The following is a 19914-nucleotide window of genomic DNA, read 5'->3' on the forward strand; positions in this document are numbered from 1 at the left end:
TACAAGTGATAAGGTCTGTACAGATCCGGGAAGGGTGCAGTCACAAGCATGCTGTGGCAGCTCTTTCAAACAAGCAGATTCCCCTCTGGTCCCCCTTTCACCCTGCACCCACAGACAAGTGCAGGTTGGCAGTGGTTTGTTGTGTCTGGCTCTCTGAGATTGCATGCCACTGGTCAGAAAAGCCCTTCTAGGGACAGGGAAAGAGCAACAAGGGAAGGCCCAGCCCCACAGTGCCCAGCCCACAGCCTTGGGCAGAGCAAGAGCACCACAACCGTGCAGCAGCACCCACTACACAGCTCCACAAGCTTCTGCTGCTGGAAACTGAGGAGAGTGCTGCAGTCTTGTGCAAACACCAAAGCACGTGAACTGGCTGCCCCTGAAGGGTCTCAGCTGCAGGCAGCAGCTCTGCCATGGAGCTGCTAGAGCCCATGGTTTTCACTGCTGACTCAGTGCCTCAAGAGAGCTGAAGGCTGATGCTTGACTGATGCTCAGGACGTTCAGGAGTGTGTATTGGCATCAATACCAAGAAATGTATAGAGCAGGAATGCCCCAGACAGGCTCCTCGGATTTCTAGTGCAGACACTGAAATCATTGCATCAGGTTTCTCTGGCAATACAGAGCTTGTAACTAGTGAGATACTTGCAGGGAAAATCCACCACTTTGGCTTCCCCGCACTGATACAATTCCCCCCTGGTTTGTCCTATGTTACAGTCACTTCTCTCTACCCTAGAATAATTTCAGTATCACTATTGCTGTATACCTCTGGACGCACTTCAGTAATTAACTGAAAATTACAGTCCCTATTAATGGCTCAAGTTCTAGGAGCTGAGGCTGTGAAGACAATCACAGAACAAATGCTCTTCAACCAAAGCTAATTTATTTCTTACCAGACAGACTGAAGTCAGTGCAGTGCTGCTTTTAACATCAACATATCCTAGGGTGAACCAAACCAAGCTTCATGCAGTGATGTGTGGCAGGAAGGTGGGCTTTGCTCTCCGGCCCCGATAAGCTGCTTGCTCTGGCAGTGCTTTTGGTCATTTGGTGATCAAAAGTGACTCTGGTTCCTGCTGCATCTCCAGTTGATTTCTTTCTCCCACCATCCTGTGACAATTTATGTGGTGCAGTCGCACCTTTTTGCGTATCAGGATTTCCAGAAGTAAGAAGAACAGAGACATGTAAAATAGCAGGGTATCCAGGCAAGGACAGCTGAACAAATTTAATCCACACATTATAAGTGCGATGCTACAAGTGTTAAAACCCCATGTATCTCCTGAGCCACATAATACCAGCATTTTGTAGTGGTGAATAAGTTACTTGTGCTCTGTACAGGTTCAGATACACAGATAAACAAGTACTCACAGCTGTCAAAAACACAGAGGTCAGATAAGAAGTCTAAAATATAACAATCCAATTTCAAACCAAACTAGTGAAAAGAGTAACTTTGGGAAAACCTACGTCTCAGAATGTTGTGATGCCTCTTCCAATTTTCAAGTGAAGGTATTAAAAACAGTGCTCATTATTTTTCAGCTACTGCACAGCTTTTAAAAGGATAATCCTGTGTGCATGTTGTCTTTTGATTAGGTTTAAATACTTTAAAACAGAGGTTTCTTTTGTTTATTCCCCGAGAGCATGCCCAAATGATTTTGAACACATTTACTAAATTGCATGGTTTCACAACAGCAATTTTGTCATACCAGTAATTTAGTAGAATCCGGTGCATCTCCTTTCACCAACTTAGATCTAAAATCTCAAATTCATAAATATTTCTATTTTAAATATTTAATTTTACATGAATATTGGGTATTCTTTGCATTTTTGTCCTCCTGTTTCCAGGTTTTAGTTCGATAAGGAAACCATTTTTACATCACAATCTCATCTGACACTGACCAGACGCCCTGTTAGACTACAGTCTTTAAGAATCATTATTTTAAAACCTATTTCCTAAAGCAAAACTAAAAGAAGTTATCAGAAGTGTTGTACACCAGGGGTCACCTGCAGAAGTTAAATAATGCCCTGGCTGTTAATTAAGAAATCTGATTAGTTTTTAAGTTAACATTCACCAGTTTGGCTTTACAATATTCTGACGCTGCCATGTGAACAGTTTGAAGTAGAACCCGAGAGCCCTTAATGCAAATTCAACTTCTTGTCAAGATACAGCTTTAAATAGGAATATTAGTTCAAAACTTTACAAATAATTAAAAAGAATGAGTGTAGCATCTCTCACACGTACACCCTGTGGACTGTATTTCTGGGTGCAGTGTTCCTTAGCGCTTGCTCACATCAGCCCTCTGACCCGGGACGCTGCCACCATCTGGGTTTTCACAGGCTTTCTCCTCAGGCTGCTCCAGCTCCCGAAGTGTTTTCTCCAGGTCCAGTTTTCCAGCTGCAGATTTGGGTAAGGTCATCTGGAGTGCACACCACAGAGTCGTACGGGCTTTACGTGTCGCTACACTCATTTCTTTAATTGCCAAAGCCAGAGCAAACACATCTGCAAGGAGGAAATGGCAGTTTAATCTTTCTCACACAGGACAGCAGCAAGCACTGTTTGGGTTTGATTCATGCTGGCACTGCTAAAGAGAGTAAAACTTTCAGGCCTTTTTTAGTGTCTGGTTTTGCCTGTCTCTCTGTAAGAGTTGAATCTGAGAAAGCACTGATTTTTGTGCCCCCATACAAGGAGGTCTACAGAATTTAGGTACTCGCTTTGTTGTCTACTCTTCAGTAGCACCTAAAGCCTCATGGTCAGCTCTGCCTTTGAAAGTGTTCCATGTACACGTGTACTAAAGGCACTGCCCACCCCTTCCTGCCTGAGCTCATTGTGAACCTTCACAGCAACCCCTCCACACCCACATAGTGGATCCTTTGCCCATCTTACCCAAGAAATTATTTAGGCATGTGAAGGAATAGCCCATTTACAGCATTTTACTGAAGCCTACAGATCATGTTCTGCAAACGTGTGCCAACCCCCACCACTTTAAAGCAAAGATTAAGGTGGTGCAGTGGTCCATTTATTCAACAGCAATGGATTCATGCATAGATAATGCTTTGATTTTAATTGCAGGCTCTGTGAAGAAACAAATTCAATGCCCTCTTCTAGGCACTGGAGGTTTCAGCCAGAGTTTGCATGGGCACCGGCACACTCGCTCCCATCAGCTGGGTCACACTGGGTGGTGGTGTGCTGCACAGAAAGCACATGTGCCCTTGACCCCATGGTCAAACGCTTCCATGGAATTTGGAAGCAGTGGGAGACTTTAAGTCAAAGCCTGCTCATGCTCAGCAAGCACGACTGCAGTTTCCTTTTACTGCACAAACCTGGCACCTACCTTCAACTCACGTTCTTGGAGTCACAGTTCCAGGTGAAAGCATGGCCCTCCTGGGGGTTCGCCTCAGAAAAGGGCAGAATTTAGAGGCCTACCCTTATTACCACACCATCCCTCTTCAGTAGCTCATCCTGCTCCCACTCCCTGGGCTGCCTTCTGCAAAACCCATTCTGAGACACACTCCTTTCATCTGCACAGTGACCACCCCATTCCTCTACAGTGAACACTGCAAAAGCAGCTGGAAGGAGCGGTATAGAAAACTGATTCAGGTGACTGTGAAGAATCACCATGAAAAGCCCCTTCTCCAACACAAGTGTCAGCCACCCAAAGCATTTTAGAAGGTAGTGTCTAGAAGGGTAACTCCAGAGAAATAAAGGACAGAATAAAGTGGAAAGATGTGATTATCAGGTCCTGTATTTTCAAAATTCCAATTTCCATACCAGGCTTTGTGGAATGAGGAATTGACCACAGGAATGGTGTCATCTGGATTGCCTAGAAAAAGCTAAGAAACAAGTGACCCTCACATAAATGTGCCTGTTAAAGCTGGGAGATGTGGTTGCCATTCAGGTCATTACAAGGGAAGAAGGAAAAATCCCACAGTAATAAAGAAGAGTTGTTTTAAAGTCTTTGGCTGAATACAGTGCCAGAGGGTTAGAGACATTAAAAGGGTCTTTTCTTCCCTCAGAAAATTACATGAAACGTCTGTATCCTCCTGAAAGATCCTGAAAACTAAATCTGTTTACTAAACAAGTCAAATCATCTTCAACTGAGGTAAAGAGAAGTAAGAATGATGGTGAACAGGTGAAAAAAAACCCTGCTATATTGTACAAAAACATTCTGATGAGTATATTTTTGTGTATCCATTGAAAGCACAATTTGTATTTTATGCCTGCCTATGACAGAACATGCTTGAAGAGGAAATGCATTTATAATGCAAGACCAGCTTGGTCTCACTGCAAAGATTCAGGATGGAGCTACCAAGAAAGTTCTACACATACATAAAGACAGGGTGAGAGGGGTACAAACAGGTATATGAGGGACAGGGAGAAGAAAGTGGCAATAGCTGAATATCATAATAGCTTTGAGCAACCTGGTCTATGGGAAGTGTCCCTGCTGTGGTAGGGGTTTGGAACTGGATGAGCTTTAGGTCCCTCCCAACCCAAACCATTCTGTGGTTCTATGATTCTATGCCCATCCCCAATCCCAAACTGCATTACAAAGAAAACCCCACTACCTTCTCATCTCTTGCTGATTTATTAGTTGAATAAATGCATTCCAAACTGATTTAACTCGATGATCACTACACCCCAGTTTTAGCATCCTCTCAAAACCATCATCTAAACCCCATCAAGCTGTAGACACTGAAAAATAAATCGCAAGTTTATCAAATAACCCTCACACTTAACTTTTTATACACTTGCAATATGTGTAGAACTTTTCAGCTACCTTATAAAAGTATGTAAGCATAGTTATACCTCTGTCATCCTGGCATCTGGGAGCTCCTTGCCTCTGTCGATTGGAAGCATTTACAATTTCATCTTTTCTACGTGACTGCACTACATGAATTACCTCCAGATGTTTATCAAGAGCAGTGGAAATGTTAGCATGAAGGGGAGAACTGCGAAGGCGCTCCATTTTTCCCAGTAAAGTCACAACCTAATGAACATTTTTACATGTTACGGGAGTTCAAACTATACTCATCTAGATTTACAAGAAAATTAGCTAGGATTAGAAAGAACAGATTAACGATAACCATTATTTTCTTTTGAAAACAGTTCATAAAGTTACAGCTGAAGTGGTTTTAAATTCTTACCTAGTTTCTTCTCCAGACCTGAAGCTGTAGAATACCTGGGTGTGCACAGCATAACAGCAAAGCTTAAATAGCCAAATATTAGCACATGCATCTTACTAGTTAATAATAGATATATAAAACTTTGAGGCAAACACATGGCGGTGGTTTGTTGACAATGTGCACTCCTCTGACTCAAGACCACTGTGAGCCCCCCTTCTCTCAGTACTGCTGCAGTTACCTGGGTGAAAACCAATCGCACAAAGGGCAGCCAGTGTTTGGTTCTCCTTGTGCTGTTCCAGTCTTGGTTTGGATTTGCTAAAGCTGCTGTGGAACCTCATCTGTTGGCTGACTTTCAGAATGGATATCCAACACTGAAGGAGCTCTTTTAGAGAATATCGAGCACCAGCATTCAGAAATACTTCAGTTTTGTTTAATCAATTCAAAGTCTGCACTGGTTTATCTTAAAACAGTAACATTATTATGTATTTCCCATTGATAAGCCATTCCTAAATGATGATTCACAGACCACTGAGGAACCTGGTTGCTGGTCTGCAGGAGGAGATAAAACTAAAAATTCCAAATTGTAATGTTCCTTGGGCAATGGTCATCCACAGGTTAAAAAAGAAGAAACACAGGGTCTGAGAGCACAGTGCAAAGCAAAGTTCATGGTGTTTTCTTGCAGGAGAACAACAGTAGACTTCTCTAGAAAAATAACTGGCATGGAGGCTTGGAAACCTAAGAAAGGGTGGCTAGAAAGGTGTTTGAAGCAGGACAATTTGCCCAATGTACCCCAAGTATCCTCAGAGCAGGCTGTTGGCCAAGACAGTTACTTTGGTAACAGCACCCACAACAGCAGAACAGAGCAACCACTCCTTGCTAAGTTCTTTAGAGTGCTCCAGCAGGAGCAAGCTCCCACTGCCAGCCCTGTCCTGATCAACCTGAGGTCTGGCAAAAGCCAGTGGGGTGGGGAAACACAGGCAGGAATAAAATGAACAAGGTACTGTGAACAACAACCAATACAATCAAAAAGGGACATTTCACATTGGTAAAGAAAATGAGAGTTTAAAAAAGTGCAGAGAGAACTTCACACAAACAGCTGAGGAATCAGTCACTTGGATAGGAAGCTAAAGCAGGTAAGATTGTTTAAAATCCCTAGATTTGTTCCTGAAGAAAAAGCCAGATTTTAAGGAGTGGCACAGTGGGATTGCATAAGCAAGTGAAGCAAAGTAAGATGAACCTGACATAATTTTCCAGCCTTGCTCACTAGCACATCCACAGCCACAAAAGGACTTAAGTTCTGAAGACCAGGCTTTCAGGTACCTCAACCTGATCCAGTGGCATCCACAACTGACAGTTAAATGCCTACATTCTTTATACTAAGCCTGGGAGAAGTGCCAGGCAATTAAAAGCAAAATCTACAGCAGTCAGCAAAGCTCAAATGCTTGCTTTCCCATCCTCTCAGGTCTTCCAGAAGTTTATCCTGCACTCCAAAGAGACCATTCCTTCCACTCACAACTCAGAGGAATTAACTGAACCTGCCCTCCTCTTAAAAAGCACAACTGATCCATCCCTTTTGGCTGCCATGGGGCTTGCCAAGTAATTCAGGTCCTTCATTGGGAAAAGCATCAAGCCACCAGTGATGCTGAGGCTGACTGCTGGAGGCTCTCAGCCACAGACCCTGCAGTCTGGAAGCAAGCATGCACCATGGGGTAAGGACTGACATTTCAGGCCCAACTCTGATGACTGTTTTCACAAAACTGTATTTGAAACAGGAACTATATGATGTACTCCCCAGCCCATACATACTCTCACTACTAGAAATAAGCTCTGATTTCCTCAGAAGTAAGCTCTGATTTCCTCTCTCTGGTAAAACTCCTTTGCTAGTTGAGAATAAAAGAGCTTTGACAGGACAAGCTGAATGTCCAGACTCAGCATCCATCAATGTGTGAGACATTCTCCAATTACAATGGAGCTTGGATTTGCATCTCCCCAGACATGAGAGAGATGAGATACAATCTATAAAGATAAGATCCTGGTTTAAAGCTTGTTCTTTGACTATTAAGTGGTTGTAATAGCTACTGATGACATAGTGAAGGAAGCTACTGTCACCTCTCCATCAGCTAGGCTTTGCTCTGGAAGTGAAAGCAACCGCAAGTTGAAGTCTCAAATGAGAAAACCAAAGTAAGTGTGTGGCCACCAAGAGGGTTTAATCAGATGCTCCATACTATGAAGATTTAGCCAGCTCAGCTTCCACTTGAACCTCTAGCAGTTTCTCTTTGGCTGCCACTAACTGTTTTGCTGTTAGACTCCACGTTTGACTGCCTCTCTGTGCTTTTGAACATTCTTAAAACTACTTTTCACTTGCTACCCAGCAATGGTTTGAGGTTCTATGCCCTGAAGTTTGGTTCCTCAAATGGCCAGATATGATTAAGTCCTTTTTCAGATGCAGTTTTAAAGTACCAGGACAAGGACAGGCAAGCCCTTCTGAAAGCGGAAACTTTGTAACACTGCTTTTTTGGGGGTTAATGAAGCAGTAAAGAGTGCACGCTAAGCCTATCAGTAAGCCTTTCACCGTACTCTCTACTCAGCTGTACGACCAAAGCCAAGCAATTGCACAGAAGAGATTTCAGCAGGCAGCAAGCAGGCAGGGTTCCCCCGTGTATTTCACCTCTGTGAGATTGGTAGGGAACATGGCCCCTACCAGTGTTGCTCGGGAGCAGCCAAGCTCAGCAGTACTGGTTCCTCCAAGAACTAGCATTCCTCAGCACAACAGCTGCTGCCTTGAATCCTACATCCCCTCACAGGGGCAGGCTCCAGGACTGCGCTTTCAGCCCACGTGTCTCCTCCTCCTGCAGCATGAGCATTCTGGCTCTGGCTTCTCAGCCTCAGAAGAGGCAGATCAGACCCTTGCTGTTTTGCTGGCAGCTCAGCTCCTGCTTGCTTCCTCCCTTCAGCCTCCCTTGCAGAATTATGTGCAGGCTGCTGCCTCACAGAGCAGCATGATGCTGTGCACTGGCACTGTCATTTGGCCACAGACAGCTCCAAATACATTGGCCGTGTCTGCCCTACAGGTTATAGCTGTTTGGCTTGAGCAGCAAACTAGTAATGTAGAAATTCAGGCTGAAGTTGCATCAAATAACTATTCAGCATTAAAAAAAAATAATACAAGACTCTCAAGCAAATATATATATCAAAGTATTATAAACATTAATTAAACTGCTTTTTCCATCACAAATACCTAGTGTAACACAGTGTCTACAAATCTAGGGTGACCATTTCTCTGCTGAGCTACTCAAAACAGAAGAGCTGTGCAAACAGTTTGGTTAGCTGACTGGATTGTGGCATCTCATGCATGCTCCTGTACTAGAAGCTGCAACCTCCTGGCATGTAGGGCTGTAAACGTGAGCTGCAGCCACTCTGCGGGTTCCCTGGCAACAGCAGCAGTGAACCTGGAGCTGCAGGTATTCTAGCAGGGACTGCTGAAATATTCCCTGCACAGCATTTAAGAAGAAAGCTATTTTGGGAAAAGCTGCTCTGATCATCTCACTTATCTTATGCTGTACTTTAAGTTCTGTCTGATCAGTTCAATAGGTGTTTTTAGTTTGAATCCTACAACTCACTCTGGCTCGTTCACGAAGCTGATCCACAATTAAGCGATCAACTCTTGATGGGTTTGATGTCAGCCTTGGAAGTGGAGTGTTGTTAGCACTGGAAACCTTTTTCCCTTGGAAATTCTTAGCAAGAGCTGATTCAGTCTGCAGGAAAACAAAAGAATAACTCCCTAAGAATGTAAGCTGTAATTGTGCTTTTTTACAGAACCATGAAAAAAATATCAGATAGACAATTTCTTCCCTTAGGGGTTGGATTTTCTGTTCCTTTTTGGTAGCTAAGGAGGATTCAGGCATTTGGGATTTAACCATTTGGTAAGACAATCACCTGTTACAAGTGAACAACTGCTTTACTGAAAGCAGTTCAACTAAAGTAATGATGCCCAAAGAAGGTGTTTCAGAAGTGCTATGTCTTCTCACACTCTGTACAGGCTGTACTAAATAAAATGGAGGAAAGTCAGAATTACCAGGCAAGAAAAGATGGAGCATACAGATGTGGACCTCGCCCACAAAATTAAAAGCAAATTGGTTAAGTCAGCAATTAACCTAATTTTGGTACATTAGTCAAGCTACAGAAAGCTTGTTCCTTGTTAAATTGTTAAAATGAAATCATATTTTATTTAGCTATCAGAAAATGACTTTGAGTCCTGACTGCCAGATTTCAGATGCCAGTCTCTCTCACTCCATTGCTCTGTGGCTCTGGAATACCTGCAACAACACACAGCTAGCTGAATCGAGTTTAAAATTGCATTTCTTAGACTGTTTTGTGGTGGTCCACATAAAGCTGCTGCCTAATCATCCCCACAACGTCTCCCTGCCACGTGGCAACTCTTTTGCACTTTCCCACCCAAGCCTAGACCCCAGGCTCTCCTCCTGAAGTCAGACTCTCCCTGACTCCTATATTTAACAGCCAGCCTTTGTCAGGAAACACTCTGGCAACTCCCCTCCTGTGTTACAGCCCCTCACAATGATGGGGTTTTTTGGTGGACCAGCACAACAGAGCCTCCTCAGAGCAGTCCTCAGCCAAATGCCTAGCCCCACTATTTGCAGATGCCTTTGCTCCCGCTTCTCTCATAGCTCCAGCTGGCATTAAAATTCAAACCGAGCTCAACTGGGGACATAAGTCAGCTTTTACATGCAACAAGGGTAACATGAAGCACTTCCCCTGATGACCAAGAAGGGCAATTGCTCTAAGTAGGGCTTCATATGCAGCTACATGAAACTTTAGTTCAAGTGTTTTAGTATTACCCTTTCTTCAGCTTCAGTTTCTGGGGGAGGGAAAAAGAGCCCCTTCAAACACATCTTAGGTTTAAAACTTCAGGGAAACAGGAGGTGAGAACTCCTCATATAAAGAACTAAAAGGCGAGGGTCTAAGAAATTCAATTAATTCTTGAAAGGATTAAAGTTTATTCCAATTCAAAATACAACTACTGGATTTGCTTTCAAAGTTTCCAGATGCACTGTACTTACTGTGTTACAAACAAGGTGTAACATGGCTTTGTTAGTCATACACACCCCAACTCTGAGACTGAAGAAGTCCCTGAATTCCTGCTTTAAGTACAACATTCTATACAACGTTAGTTATGCTCCCAAAACAGGCTACAGACCTTCAAAACTTTTGTTTTCAGTCCCAAATAGACAGGGAAACAAAGCCTTTAAACTCTGAAGTCCCATTAAACATTTAAGCTCGTAATAGTGAGAATTACCCGTGATCTCTAACTGGACTGAGCTGGATGAGATCAACATCAAACATGTGATATGGCATATTAATTCTTATTTCTTACCTTCTTTCTTTCTTTCTCCAAAGCTCTCCACTGCTCGTAACATTCTTCCAGTCTAACATGAAGCTCGCTGGCAGGCCCACTACGGCTTTTAACTTGCTTCTGAAATCCAAATGCTGGCACAAACCCAGAGAAAGGACTCTCACCATACACCTTATCGTTAAAATAAGGGTAGAAACGTTTTAAATCATCACGGGAGAACAAGTCAGGAGACTCCATCAGAGGGACAATGGAATGGCCGAAGAGGCGACCTGATCTCAAGGGGAAGGCACCTGAGCCCAGCTGCTGATTCCGTCTGAAGTCACCCATCATGCAATTGCTGGAAAAGCTTGGAGCCTGCAGGCACATCAGGGGATTTATGGCCTTACTGTCTCCACTCCCCTGCCTGAGATGAAACTGTGCCTGAGACTCCATGAAATCCTGGTACACATTCTGCAACAGCCCGTCTGCACGTTTCTGTCCTTCCAGATCGCAACACTCACTCCGTGGCTTCAACTGGAAACGGTGTTTGTTCATGTTTTCAATGATCCCAAACTGCTGAGCTGCATAATTGTCACAGAATCCATTTGGCTGCTTGAATTTCTTTTCACTTAAATATTCAATGAGATTCTCTTCTCCACTCCTAACCAGTGCCTCCATGCAAGCAGCAGACCGAGCTCGTTCTGCAGTGTTATAACCAAAATCAAGACTTGAAAGAAATGAAGGGTTATCTTGAAAGTACTTGTGAAATAAATTGCTATTTAAAGGGAAATTTGAAGATGGCAACTGTAAAAAATCATTAGACTGACTGGAACTTTTTGGAAAAGCAGGAAAATGATTATTCAGTTTCAGCAAAGGATTCTGAAATGGGGCAGAAGCAGCTGTTTTTGTTGGAATATTCATCCAAGGTGGCCTTACAGTGGTCCCTGCTGAAGGGTTTGCTGCATTTGGTAACAATGGAAGTGATTTACAGTATCCAGAATTCTGAAGATCAGACTTGGAAAACTGCTGCTTTTCCACACCATTTGCACAATCACTATTCCCTGGACAAGCTGTGAAAGATTTTAGTCCATATTCAAATTTTTGTCCCGAATCAGTGCAGAATGAAGCTTCATTTGCGAATTGTTTTTCTGGTAGAAGTCCTACAGCCTTGGGAAATGTAAAGTTTTGCTGATCTAAAATGGTATCTTCTATTTTTTTCTGAGTTCCTGATTTAACTTGAAATAACTTAGTATAGGGTTCTGTGTCCAGAGGTGGTGCCTCAGTGGTTCCATTTACTAACTTTTTATTTTCTTGGAAGCTACAATTGTTGCTCTTGTTAGGCTTTGCTTTACTAGCATGAGAATATTCAGGGTACCTACTATAATCTGTGTTTTCATTATATCTGTGAAACTGTGGAAGAAACATTTCCGCCCGCTTTTGGTGCAACAGGGTGTCTGCTCCTTTGGGACATGCCTTCTCCCTTCCGTAAGGATAAGCATCAGCTCCTGAGTCTTTGATTACTTCTGAATACCCAGCTGGGGGCATAAAGGCATTTTTTATGTATGGATAGTTCTGATATAAGGGTGTTGTCTTCATGTTCTCATTAGTCTGCATGTTGCAACAGTTGGCATGATCACTCCTGGAAGGGTACAGACTCTGCTCCTCAGGGTCCAGGCCAGGAAACCCACGGTAACATTCCTCTACTTTCTGCTGTGACACAAGGGTACCACTTTCCAAGTACTGTTTTTCAGCAGCAGATACAGATTCACTACTATAAAACCCCTGTTGTGAGGCAGCTCCAACAACTGGTCTTTTAGTTTCTGGCAATAAGTCATGGTGGTCCACGATTCCGGTTATGTTCATGGGCCATACTGACTTCAAGTTGGAAGGGCAACTCCTTGGAAAACAAGAAACATATTGTTAGTCTTATCTGTGGTGCTCCTCTCCCATTTCCAACTGCAGGAAAAGGCTTAAGAACTCAATTCTCCCCTAAATACTTTCTTGCAGTTGATTCAAAAATATCTTACTCCAGCTTCTATCCACTACTGTCATGTTCAGAGTTACTCTTAACTAGATGAGAAAAAGGATTCTGCCTTCTCTCTACCCATCCATATAACTTAGGAGCTATGTATGATGCCTTTGAGCTGCAAGTGATGTGTACACACTAAATTACAGCAAAATCCTGTCAAGAGATTTATTATCTGTCTCCACCAAAATACTCCTGGTTAAGCAACAAGATAATTGTACTTCCCAAACTACCACAACCTCTCAAAGCTGTGTCCTAGCAGCCCAGATAAAATGCTTCTCTGTATCATCTTATTGCTCCAGACTTGCCTGTGGCTTACACTGCCTTACACTGCTTCCTGCAGGTACATCAAGGATAAGCACATTTCCTTTCCTTCCCCTAATTACCATCATTAACACAAGACAATCAGTCACTGTCCAGGAAAACTGTAAACAGCTTAAGGAAAAAATGCAATTGTGCCTGGAAGTCATTGCAGTCACTGCCAAACCTGGCAGTACTGGAAACAGAAATCCAACCTTAACTGTCTGAAGCAAAGGGATTTATAAAGCACTCGAGCAAGACTGACTCTGTTTTCCCTCACTCCAGTTACAGAACTCAGCACATGTACAGAAGTCATTTGAATTGTCTGGGAGGACAGAAAGGAAGAGTGGTGTCTGGCTTAAGAACTGGGTTTCTTGCCTCTTACACCTAGAACACTCAGATTCAAGCAAGAGAGTGAGCCCTCCAATTATCTCAGGGATGCTGGAGCTGAATTCTTCTGTGACAAGTAATTGTGACTATCTAATAGTTTCTTCTGGTGTTAGAATGCAGGCATAATAAACCTGACATTTAGGTATGTAAATATTGCTTAGGTAGCACTAACATCAAGAAACATTCATTTTGCATGCATGGAATTCTTTTCTCCTGCCAGCTCAGGGAGGCATCAAAGAGTAGGATTTTGTGTTTTGTGTATTCCTTCTGTGAATTGAAATGAATTAAGAAAGAAACCTAAAATCTGGATTCAATCTTGATCTAAAAAAAATATTAAAATAAGTAGGCCAAGGCATATATTTCAGGAGATTTACTTGAATAAGCATTTCCATGATGCTTATGAAGGACTTACTTTAAAAATGTCAATTAAAAAGTTCCGTAAATACCAGAAAGCCAGAAGTTACCATGTAATTTGAGTACCTAGAGAAAAGCTTTCAAGTATCCCAAGAGAAATATTGGAAGATTATGAGCAAAGAAAGGAAACCTTGATGAGCATGAGGACTTGCCAACAGCAGATGCAAAGATGACTAAGAGAGCACAGACTGAGATCAGTGAGGGTAGCTTTTAGGGAGAAGAATGCCAACAGTGCTTGCGTGGCAACACACTCACCCCTCAGCACAATATGGCTGCGATTTCTCTTGCTCATCCAAGATGTTAGACACAAGGCCATATAAATCTGCTTCACTGCCATAATCATTCCTTTCAGGCTGAATCCTGAAAACAAATTGCATTAAAACCATGACTTCATTGAAAATATTCCATAAGTTAAAGTGAACCAAAAAACCCCAAAACAATCCAGCTACTCCATCAACACACACATTCTCACTGTGTCAAAGATGACTACCTGGACTTCACATTACTCTGAGCAGCAGCAGGCTGCTTAGTATCATCTCCATATGTAGACCACGGTACATATAAAAGGGAAGAGTCCACAGGCGCGGAGTACTCTGACGTGGAAAGGGAAGAACTGTACGTCTGAGGTAGCTCTACATTTTCTTCATTCTGCATTTTATATACAATAAAAGTGTAGATTTTAATATTAAACACATCAAATTATCATTTCATCATTCTATGCGGAGTTCACCCTCAGAGTAACCACAGCATGAGGAGTAAGCTAGCCACATAATGCGACACAAGGCTGCAAGTAACTCCTGCTGGTGCCTGCTGACCAACACATATACACACAGGAGTGAGAATTCCTTGCCTGAAAAGCCTGCAGCAGTTTCTAGCAGATGACCACTGACAGGAATCAGGAGACTTCCCCCTCCTCCCAGTCATTACAGAAAACCTATAGCCAATAACTTTTCTAGAGGAAAGATTTTCTGCCCAGTTACGTGAAAAGGAGCTTGTTTGGTTTAAATACAACATGCCTTCTCAGCTTTTAAGTGAAAAAAATCCTGGTGTTTCTACAGGGTTAAATGTTAAAGATATAAAATATACTACTTTGTGGAGCAACTGCATTACAAATGGGTTTTGGACCATTTTGTTTACAAGCAACACAAACTCTTACACAGATATAAAAGGATTCATTTATAAGCAATGGAACCTGTGATTTGTAGCAACCATACTGCGAGGCAGAGCCTGTCATTACATTACTGAACACATCAGTCAGCCTCCCGCCAGCTTCGGCATTACTCCAGCAGCGACTGCCACCTCGGAACGCAATTTTAGGCTATAGAAAACAAGAAAAAGAAGTGGTAGGAGGACATAATTTTGCACAGACCTGAGAGCTGCAGATTTTATACCAACAGGAGCTTCTTTAACATTTTCCTTTACCTGTGGATTCTGCTCCATCTGAGTTTTCAAGGAACTATTCTACATATTGACACTGGAACATTTTCATATTTACCCTTAAAATACCCCAGCAAACCATGGAAATTCACCTGGGGTTTGGAGGCAGAAGGTGCAGGTTAGAAGGAAACCAGCCTCTGGTAACACCTGAGCTGTTCACACCATTTAGGTGCTGGGAGGCTCCTGAGCCACCTCAGAGGAGCAGAATTACCATCCTTTCACCAGCAACAGCAGAGGAGCCATTCTGTGCATCACCAGACACCTCTTGTCCTTTCATTGCTGTGCTGATTCTATCCTGGATGCGCATTTTCAGACTTCAGGAGCTAGATTTTTGCTGTACCACACATACCAGGAGCTACAGTGGAAATCTGCCCTGTTCTGCAACCATGGGAGAACCAACTTCCACCTAAGAACCACCCCTCTCTCCATCACCAGTGGGAGCAAGGAATGAACACAGAACAGAAGCTAGGTGCCTTTTCTTCCCTTCTTTACAAGGTGAGGTGCATGAAGAAAATTTAAAGCTAAAATAAAACTGACTGGCCAACAAATCCTTTAGCTCCCAAATAAAAAAGTGATTTGTATAATACTTTAAATATTACCATAGCAGCTCACTGAAAATGCTTAATAAAGCCAGAAAAGGTTCAAGTTTCATAGGACTAGTGTTCCGAAAGTATTCTGAATAAGCACTTGGCCCTAAAAAGATGCTCTTCCACAGCTGAGGATGAAAACACACTTTACACCTAATGTAGCTCTACAGCACTGATCTTCCTTCTCATCTATGCTGCAGTCACTCGGATGCAGAGTTGTTTTCAGCCACGTTTTACACGTATGTGAACACTCAAAGTCAGAACTACGCTCACTGTGCCACATTTTCTCCTTGTTCAGTAAGGACACCTGGCACCCACACGACTTGTGATGTCAGGGTATGAGGGAACGCACAGCACAGTGAGCTGGTCTGGATTCGTGACACCCCCAAACCCACCAAACCCTTCACACTCCTTTCCCCCCCAAGGAAGCCTTTCAGGCCACTGGGAATTACATTCCCGACACTTCTGAGCTATTTCATAGCACCCCTCACCACAGGCAGGCCCGGGCCGCCCCACAGAGGAAGGCACCGCGGCACCGAGCCCGGTCACGGCGGCGGACACACGGCGGCGGCGCAGTGAGGGAAGCCTCCCTCAGCCCCGCTGGGTCACCCGCGCCCCGGCCCGGCTCTAACCGTGCCCGCTGGGCTTCTGACAGCAAGAGCCGCACAGCCCAGCCTCTCCCCGGCCCGCGGCCCATGTCTCGCCCCTCACCTCCATGGGCTACCCCCCGGGACAGCGGCTGCAGCGGCTACCGGCAGCTCGCGGCCATGGCGGGCCGCCTGAGGCGACGGGCGGCCGTTTGCCTCGCGCCCGGCCAACCGCCACCCCGCCCCGCGCTCTCCAACGGGATTGGCTAACCTCTGAGCGGCTTAACCAATCAGGAGCCGCTTCACTCCGTCACGCCTCACCGCGCCGCATGACCCTCTGTGTTCTTCACGCGGTTGCCACACACCGCTCTCACGGCAACAGAGCTTTATTCCTATTGGCCCTTCTCCGATAACGCTTGGCCAATAACAAATCAACTCGCCCGTCCCTCCCGCCAATGGGGGGCCGCGGGGGCCTTGGTCACCCGGAGACAGTGCCTCCCCCCTACCCCAAACCTCGCCCCGAGCCCTGCGTCCCGGCACCCCCCGTACCCCCCGGTACCCCCCGATACCCCCCGTACCCCCCGGTACCCCCCGGCAGCCGCCGCGGGGCTGGCACCGGCCCGGCTGCTGAGTCGGGACCGAGCCAAAGGAGTCCCGGGCCCGTCTAGCGGGGCTGCCCTTAGCTCCTGTCCCGGGCCTGCCCGGGGTCCCGCTGCCACCCGCCCTGCGGTTCCGGTCGCGGTGGGCCGAGACCGTGCGGGGGTCAGCAGCGAGGGGGAGCCCCGGAGCTTGGGGCTGCCGGGCTGAAGGGGGAGCCGCAGGGAAGCGGACGGCAGAGGGAGGAGGACGACCCTGCCGGCCCTGCTTTGTGCTTTCACCGTTGCTGCTGGTTTGGACACTCGTTATATGAATACCGCTGTTTTCACTGAAAAAAGGACCAAGGAAAACCCAGAAGCCCTGAAACCCAACCACTGTTTTCACTTCTTGAGATGTTTTACTTGATGCTTCCCAAGCTGTTTATGGAATTTACAGACATAATTTTGGCTGCCACCTCTGTTTGGGTTGATCCAGGCAGTACAGGGTTAACTTCATACAGTTTGTTAGGAATTGTGATCCATTTTCCAGTTATCCTCCAGCCTCCCTGCTCCTTTCAGCAGCTGCAATCCAGTGGGTTCACACAGAGGTTAGTGGAGAGAGTGAAGGCATGATTCCTGCCCAACCTGCCTTCCCAAACCCACCTGTGGTGTGGGGCCGGCTTGCAGGCAATGTTGTGTCTGCTGGGAGCTGGAGGTTTCACTCCAGACCATAGGTGGGTTCAATAGTGAAGTCCTTCCCCACTCTCATCCCTCATTCCTAGTCCCAGTGAAGGACTGGATGCAGGGCTGAGCTCTGGGGCTGGCTGTAGGTTTGAGCTTTGTGCCCAAAGCTCTCTGAGATGCAGCCCTGTCACCAGGAGAACAAGTGGTGGCTGGAGTTCAGGTCTGAGTGGGGTGGGCTGGGCTGGGCTCCCCCTTGGTTCCAGATCCCAAGAGGAACCAGGGCACCCTTGCAACTGGTTTCAGTGAACCTTTGTTTTTCCCACCCCTTTGAATAGGTAAAATGTGGGGGAGCATGACCACTCCCCCCCCCGCCATCCCCTCAACCACTTCCCTGCAAATTCAGAGGTCCCATTTCCTACATTTTTTTTCTGCAGGAGACTCCTTCAAGGCCACAGGGCAGAAGGATATGGGAAGCTCAGAGCAGTGAGAATCACCAACATGGTGTCAGCCTAAGCTTACTGGTGGGGGTGCAGTGGCAGATGGCTCCTTCATGCCCAGCACCTTTACCTGCTCAGAGGAAAACTTCTGCAGCATGGAAATAGAAGAAAAGTTCTTATCTTCTGGAGAAGTTAGAGCAGCTTCCAGTGCCTAAGGGGAAAGGGACTGGTAAAGGGGTTTTGGACAAGGGCCTGTAAGGATAGGCCAAGGGGAATGGCTTTAACCTGCCCGAGGGGAGACTGAGATGAGCTCTTAGGCAGAAGCTCTTCCCTGTGAGGGTGCTGAGGCGCTGGCACAGGGTGCCCAGAGAAGCTGTGGCTGCCCCATCCCTGGCAGTGTTCAAGGCCAGGTTGGACACAGGGGCTTGGAGCAAGCTGCTCTAGTGGAAGGGGTCCCTGCCTGTGGCAGGGGGCTGGAACTGGATGAGCTTTAAGGTCCCTTCCAACACAAACCAGGCTGGGATTCCATGAAAACAGTTTCAGCAGATGCAGGTTTTCACCTGTGACTCTCACAGCCAGTTTCACCCATAACAGAGGTTGGGAAGCAAATTCCCCCTGAGCAAGAACCACCTGGCGGTTTCCTGCCCAAAGCTGAGGGGTTCTTTGGATATTTAACAATGGCTTTTCAGAGGTGTTTTCCCCTTGCAGTGATGTCTGTCCAGGAAGGGATGCAGATGGAGAAATTGCTCAGCTGCTGAGAAAGCAGGAAGAACACAGTTTCACTGTGTGAAACCAAATTTGTGCATCTTTCACATCTGCCTGTTCAGATATCGACCACACTTCTTTATCTACCAGGTCCTGTACTTACGCACTGAGCAATCCATCACTCTTGCCTATGTTAAAATGCCTCCCCAGTTTTCCACGCACTTGGTGCTCCCCTGGGTTCTAGCTAACATTGCTACCTGCTCAAGGCAGCAAACCAGCAATTAAAGTCAGTATTAATATTTTATTATGTTGCCAAAGCCCTGCGCAGGAAGCCGATGTGACAGGTTGCTAATGCATTAAAGGTTGCTCTCTCAATTGATTTCCAGGCTGTTGAGGTCAGCTTTGGAGCCAGTATTGACCACTGCTTTGGAGTACAAGTTTTTGCTGCCTTCTTTCCTCAGTCAGGACCAGACCGTAATTGGAATTTCATTTTCCCGCAGAACATTACACAGGGGAACACGGCTCTGAAGACTCTGAGCATCAGGCAGTTTATCCAATATGATGTGGTCCTCTTAAGAGTGAAGCAGTGTTGCAAACAAACAACAGGAGTGGGCCCCCATAAAGATCTATATCCAGAGCCTGGCTGCTGTAAGCACTCAAACTGGACCAGGCTTTACCAGCTCCATATAAAAGCGAGAGCTGTGATGAGCACAAGACACCCACATCATGGGTGAAGGCTCAGCAACAGGCTTTATAAGCCCCAAGCCTTTTTACCAAAGTATTAGGTTAACTCCAGCCTCTGAAATGTGCTGACAGACCAGAGTGGTAGGTGCAAGGTCTCATTATGTGTCTTTCAGGCTCTCACATACCTGTAATTTGTAGCACAAAGCACAAACCCATGCCATTGGTACAAATGGTACAAACCAGACGCTGTTGAATGGAAACAAGCAGAAAACAAGGCAAGCCATTGGATGTACTACTGGAGGAGGCCACAGCACCCCATCTGAAATAGCTGCTCTACTGATGCACTTCCTTCTGGAGCCTTTCTCCACAAAGCACTGCAAGCCTGCTCAAGCAGCGCTCTTCATGACTCCACGCTAAGGCCCAGAGATGTGAGGGTTCTCCAAGCCCTGACCGACCCCTGCCGCTGCCGGCCCTTCTGCTGGCCGGGGACTGCCCGGAAGCCTGATCCCACTCAACCCTCACATCGCAGGGCTTAGCCCGCCGCACGCCCGGCCCCTCAAGCCGCACCTTCCCTCCGGGCTAACGCCGGGCCCGTCCCGCTCCCAGGCCGGGGGTAACACCCGGCTCCC

At 45.6% G+C, this 19914-nt stretch overlaps 1 protein-coding gene and 1 long non-coding RNA gene across 7 annotated transcripts; both read right to left on the bottom strand.

Moving 5' to 3' along the window:
- Nucleotides 1–860: 860 nt before the first annotated feature.
- MEIOC (meiosis specific with coiled-coil domain) lies at nucleotides 861–16466 on the bottom strand. Of its 6 annotated transcripts, none has more exons than XM_062629975.1 (9): nucleotides 16325–16457; nucleotides 15012–15118; nucleotides 14782–14907; nucleotides 14080–14237; nucleotides 13845–13949; nucleotides 10502–12356; nucleotides 8730–8864; nucleotides 4793–4973; nucleotides 861–2488 (listed from the first exon to the last, which is right to left on the bottom strand). In XM_062629975.1, the coding sequence occupies exons 2-9, from the start codon at nucleotides 15027–15029 to the stop codon at nucleotides 2265–2267; spliced, it is 2802 nt and encodes a 933-aa protein (XP_062485959.1). In that variant the 5' UTR covers nucleotides 15030–15118; nucleotides 16325–16457; the 3' UTR covers nucleotides 861–2264. The 6 variants fall into 6 exon arrangements, with proteins under 6 accessions (XP_062485959.1, XP_062485956.1, XP_062485957.1 ...); XM_062629972.1 differs by having other exon boundaries at nucleotides 14746–14907; XM_062629973.1 differs by having other exon boundaries at nucleotides 14746–14907; nucleotides 15012–15085; nucleotides 16325–16455.
- A 2422-nt stretch (nucleotides 16467–18888) lies between these two features.
- LOC134169461 (uncharacterized) lies at nucleotides 18889–19721 on the bottom strand. The gene is made up of 2 exons (XR_009966892.1): nucleotides 19471–19721; nucleotides 18889–19300 (listed from the first exon to the last, which is right to left on the bottom strand). It is a non-coding gene; the product is annotated as an uncharacterized LOC134169461 (long non-coding RNA).
- Between the last annotated feature and the right edge of the window lie 193 nt (nucleotides 19722–19914).

This window comes from Pezoporus occidentalis, unplaced genomic scaffold (genome assembly GCF_034315485.1).
Source record: "Pezoporus occidentalis ecotype Australia unplaced genomic scaffold, CSIRO_AGI_Poc_V1 ctg344, whole genome shotgun sequence".
NCBI classification, from domain to species: Eukaryota; Metazoa; Chordata; class Aves; order Psittaciformes; family Psittacidae; genus Pezoporus; species Pezoporus occidentalis.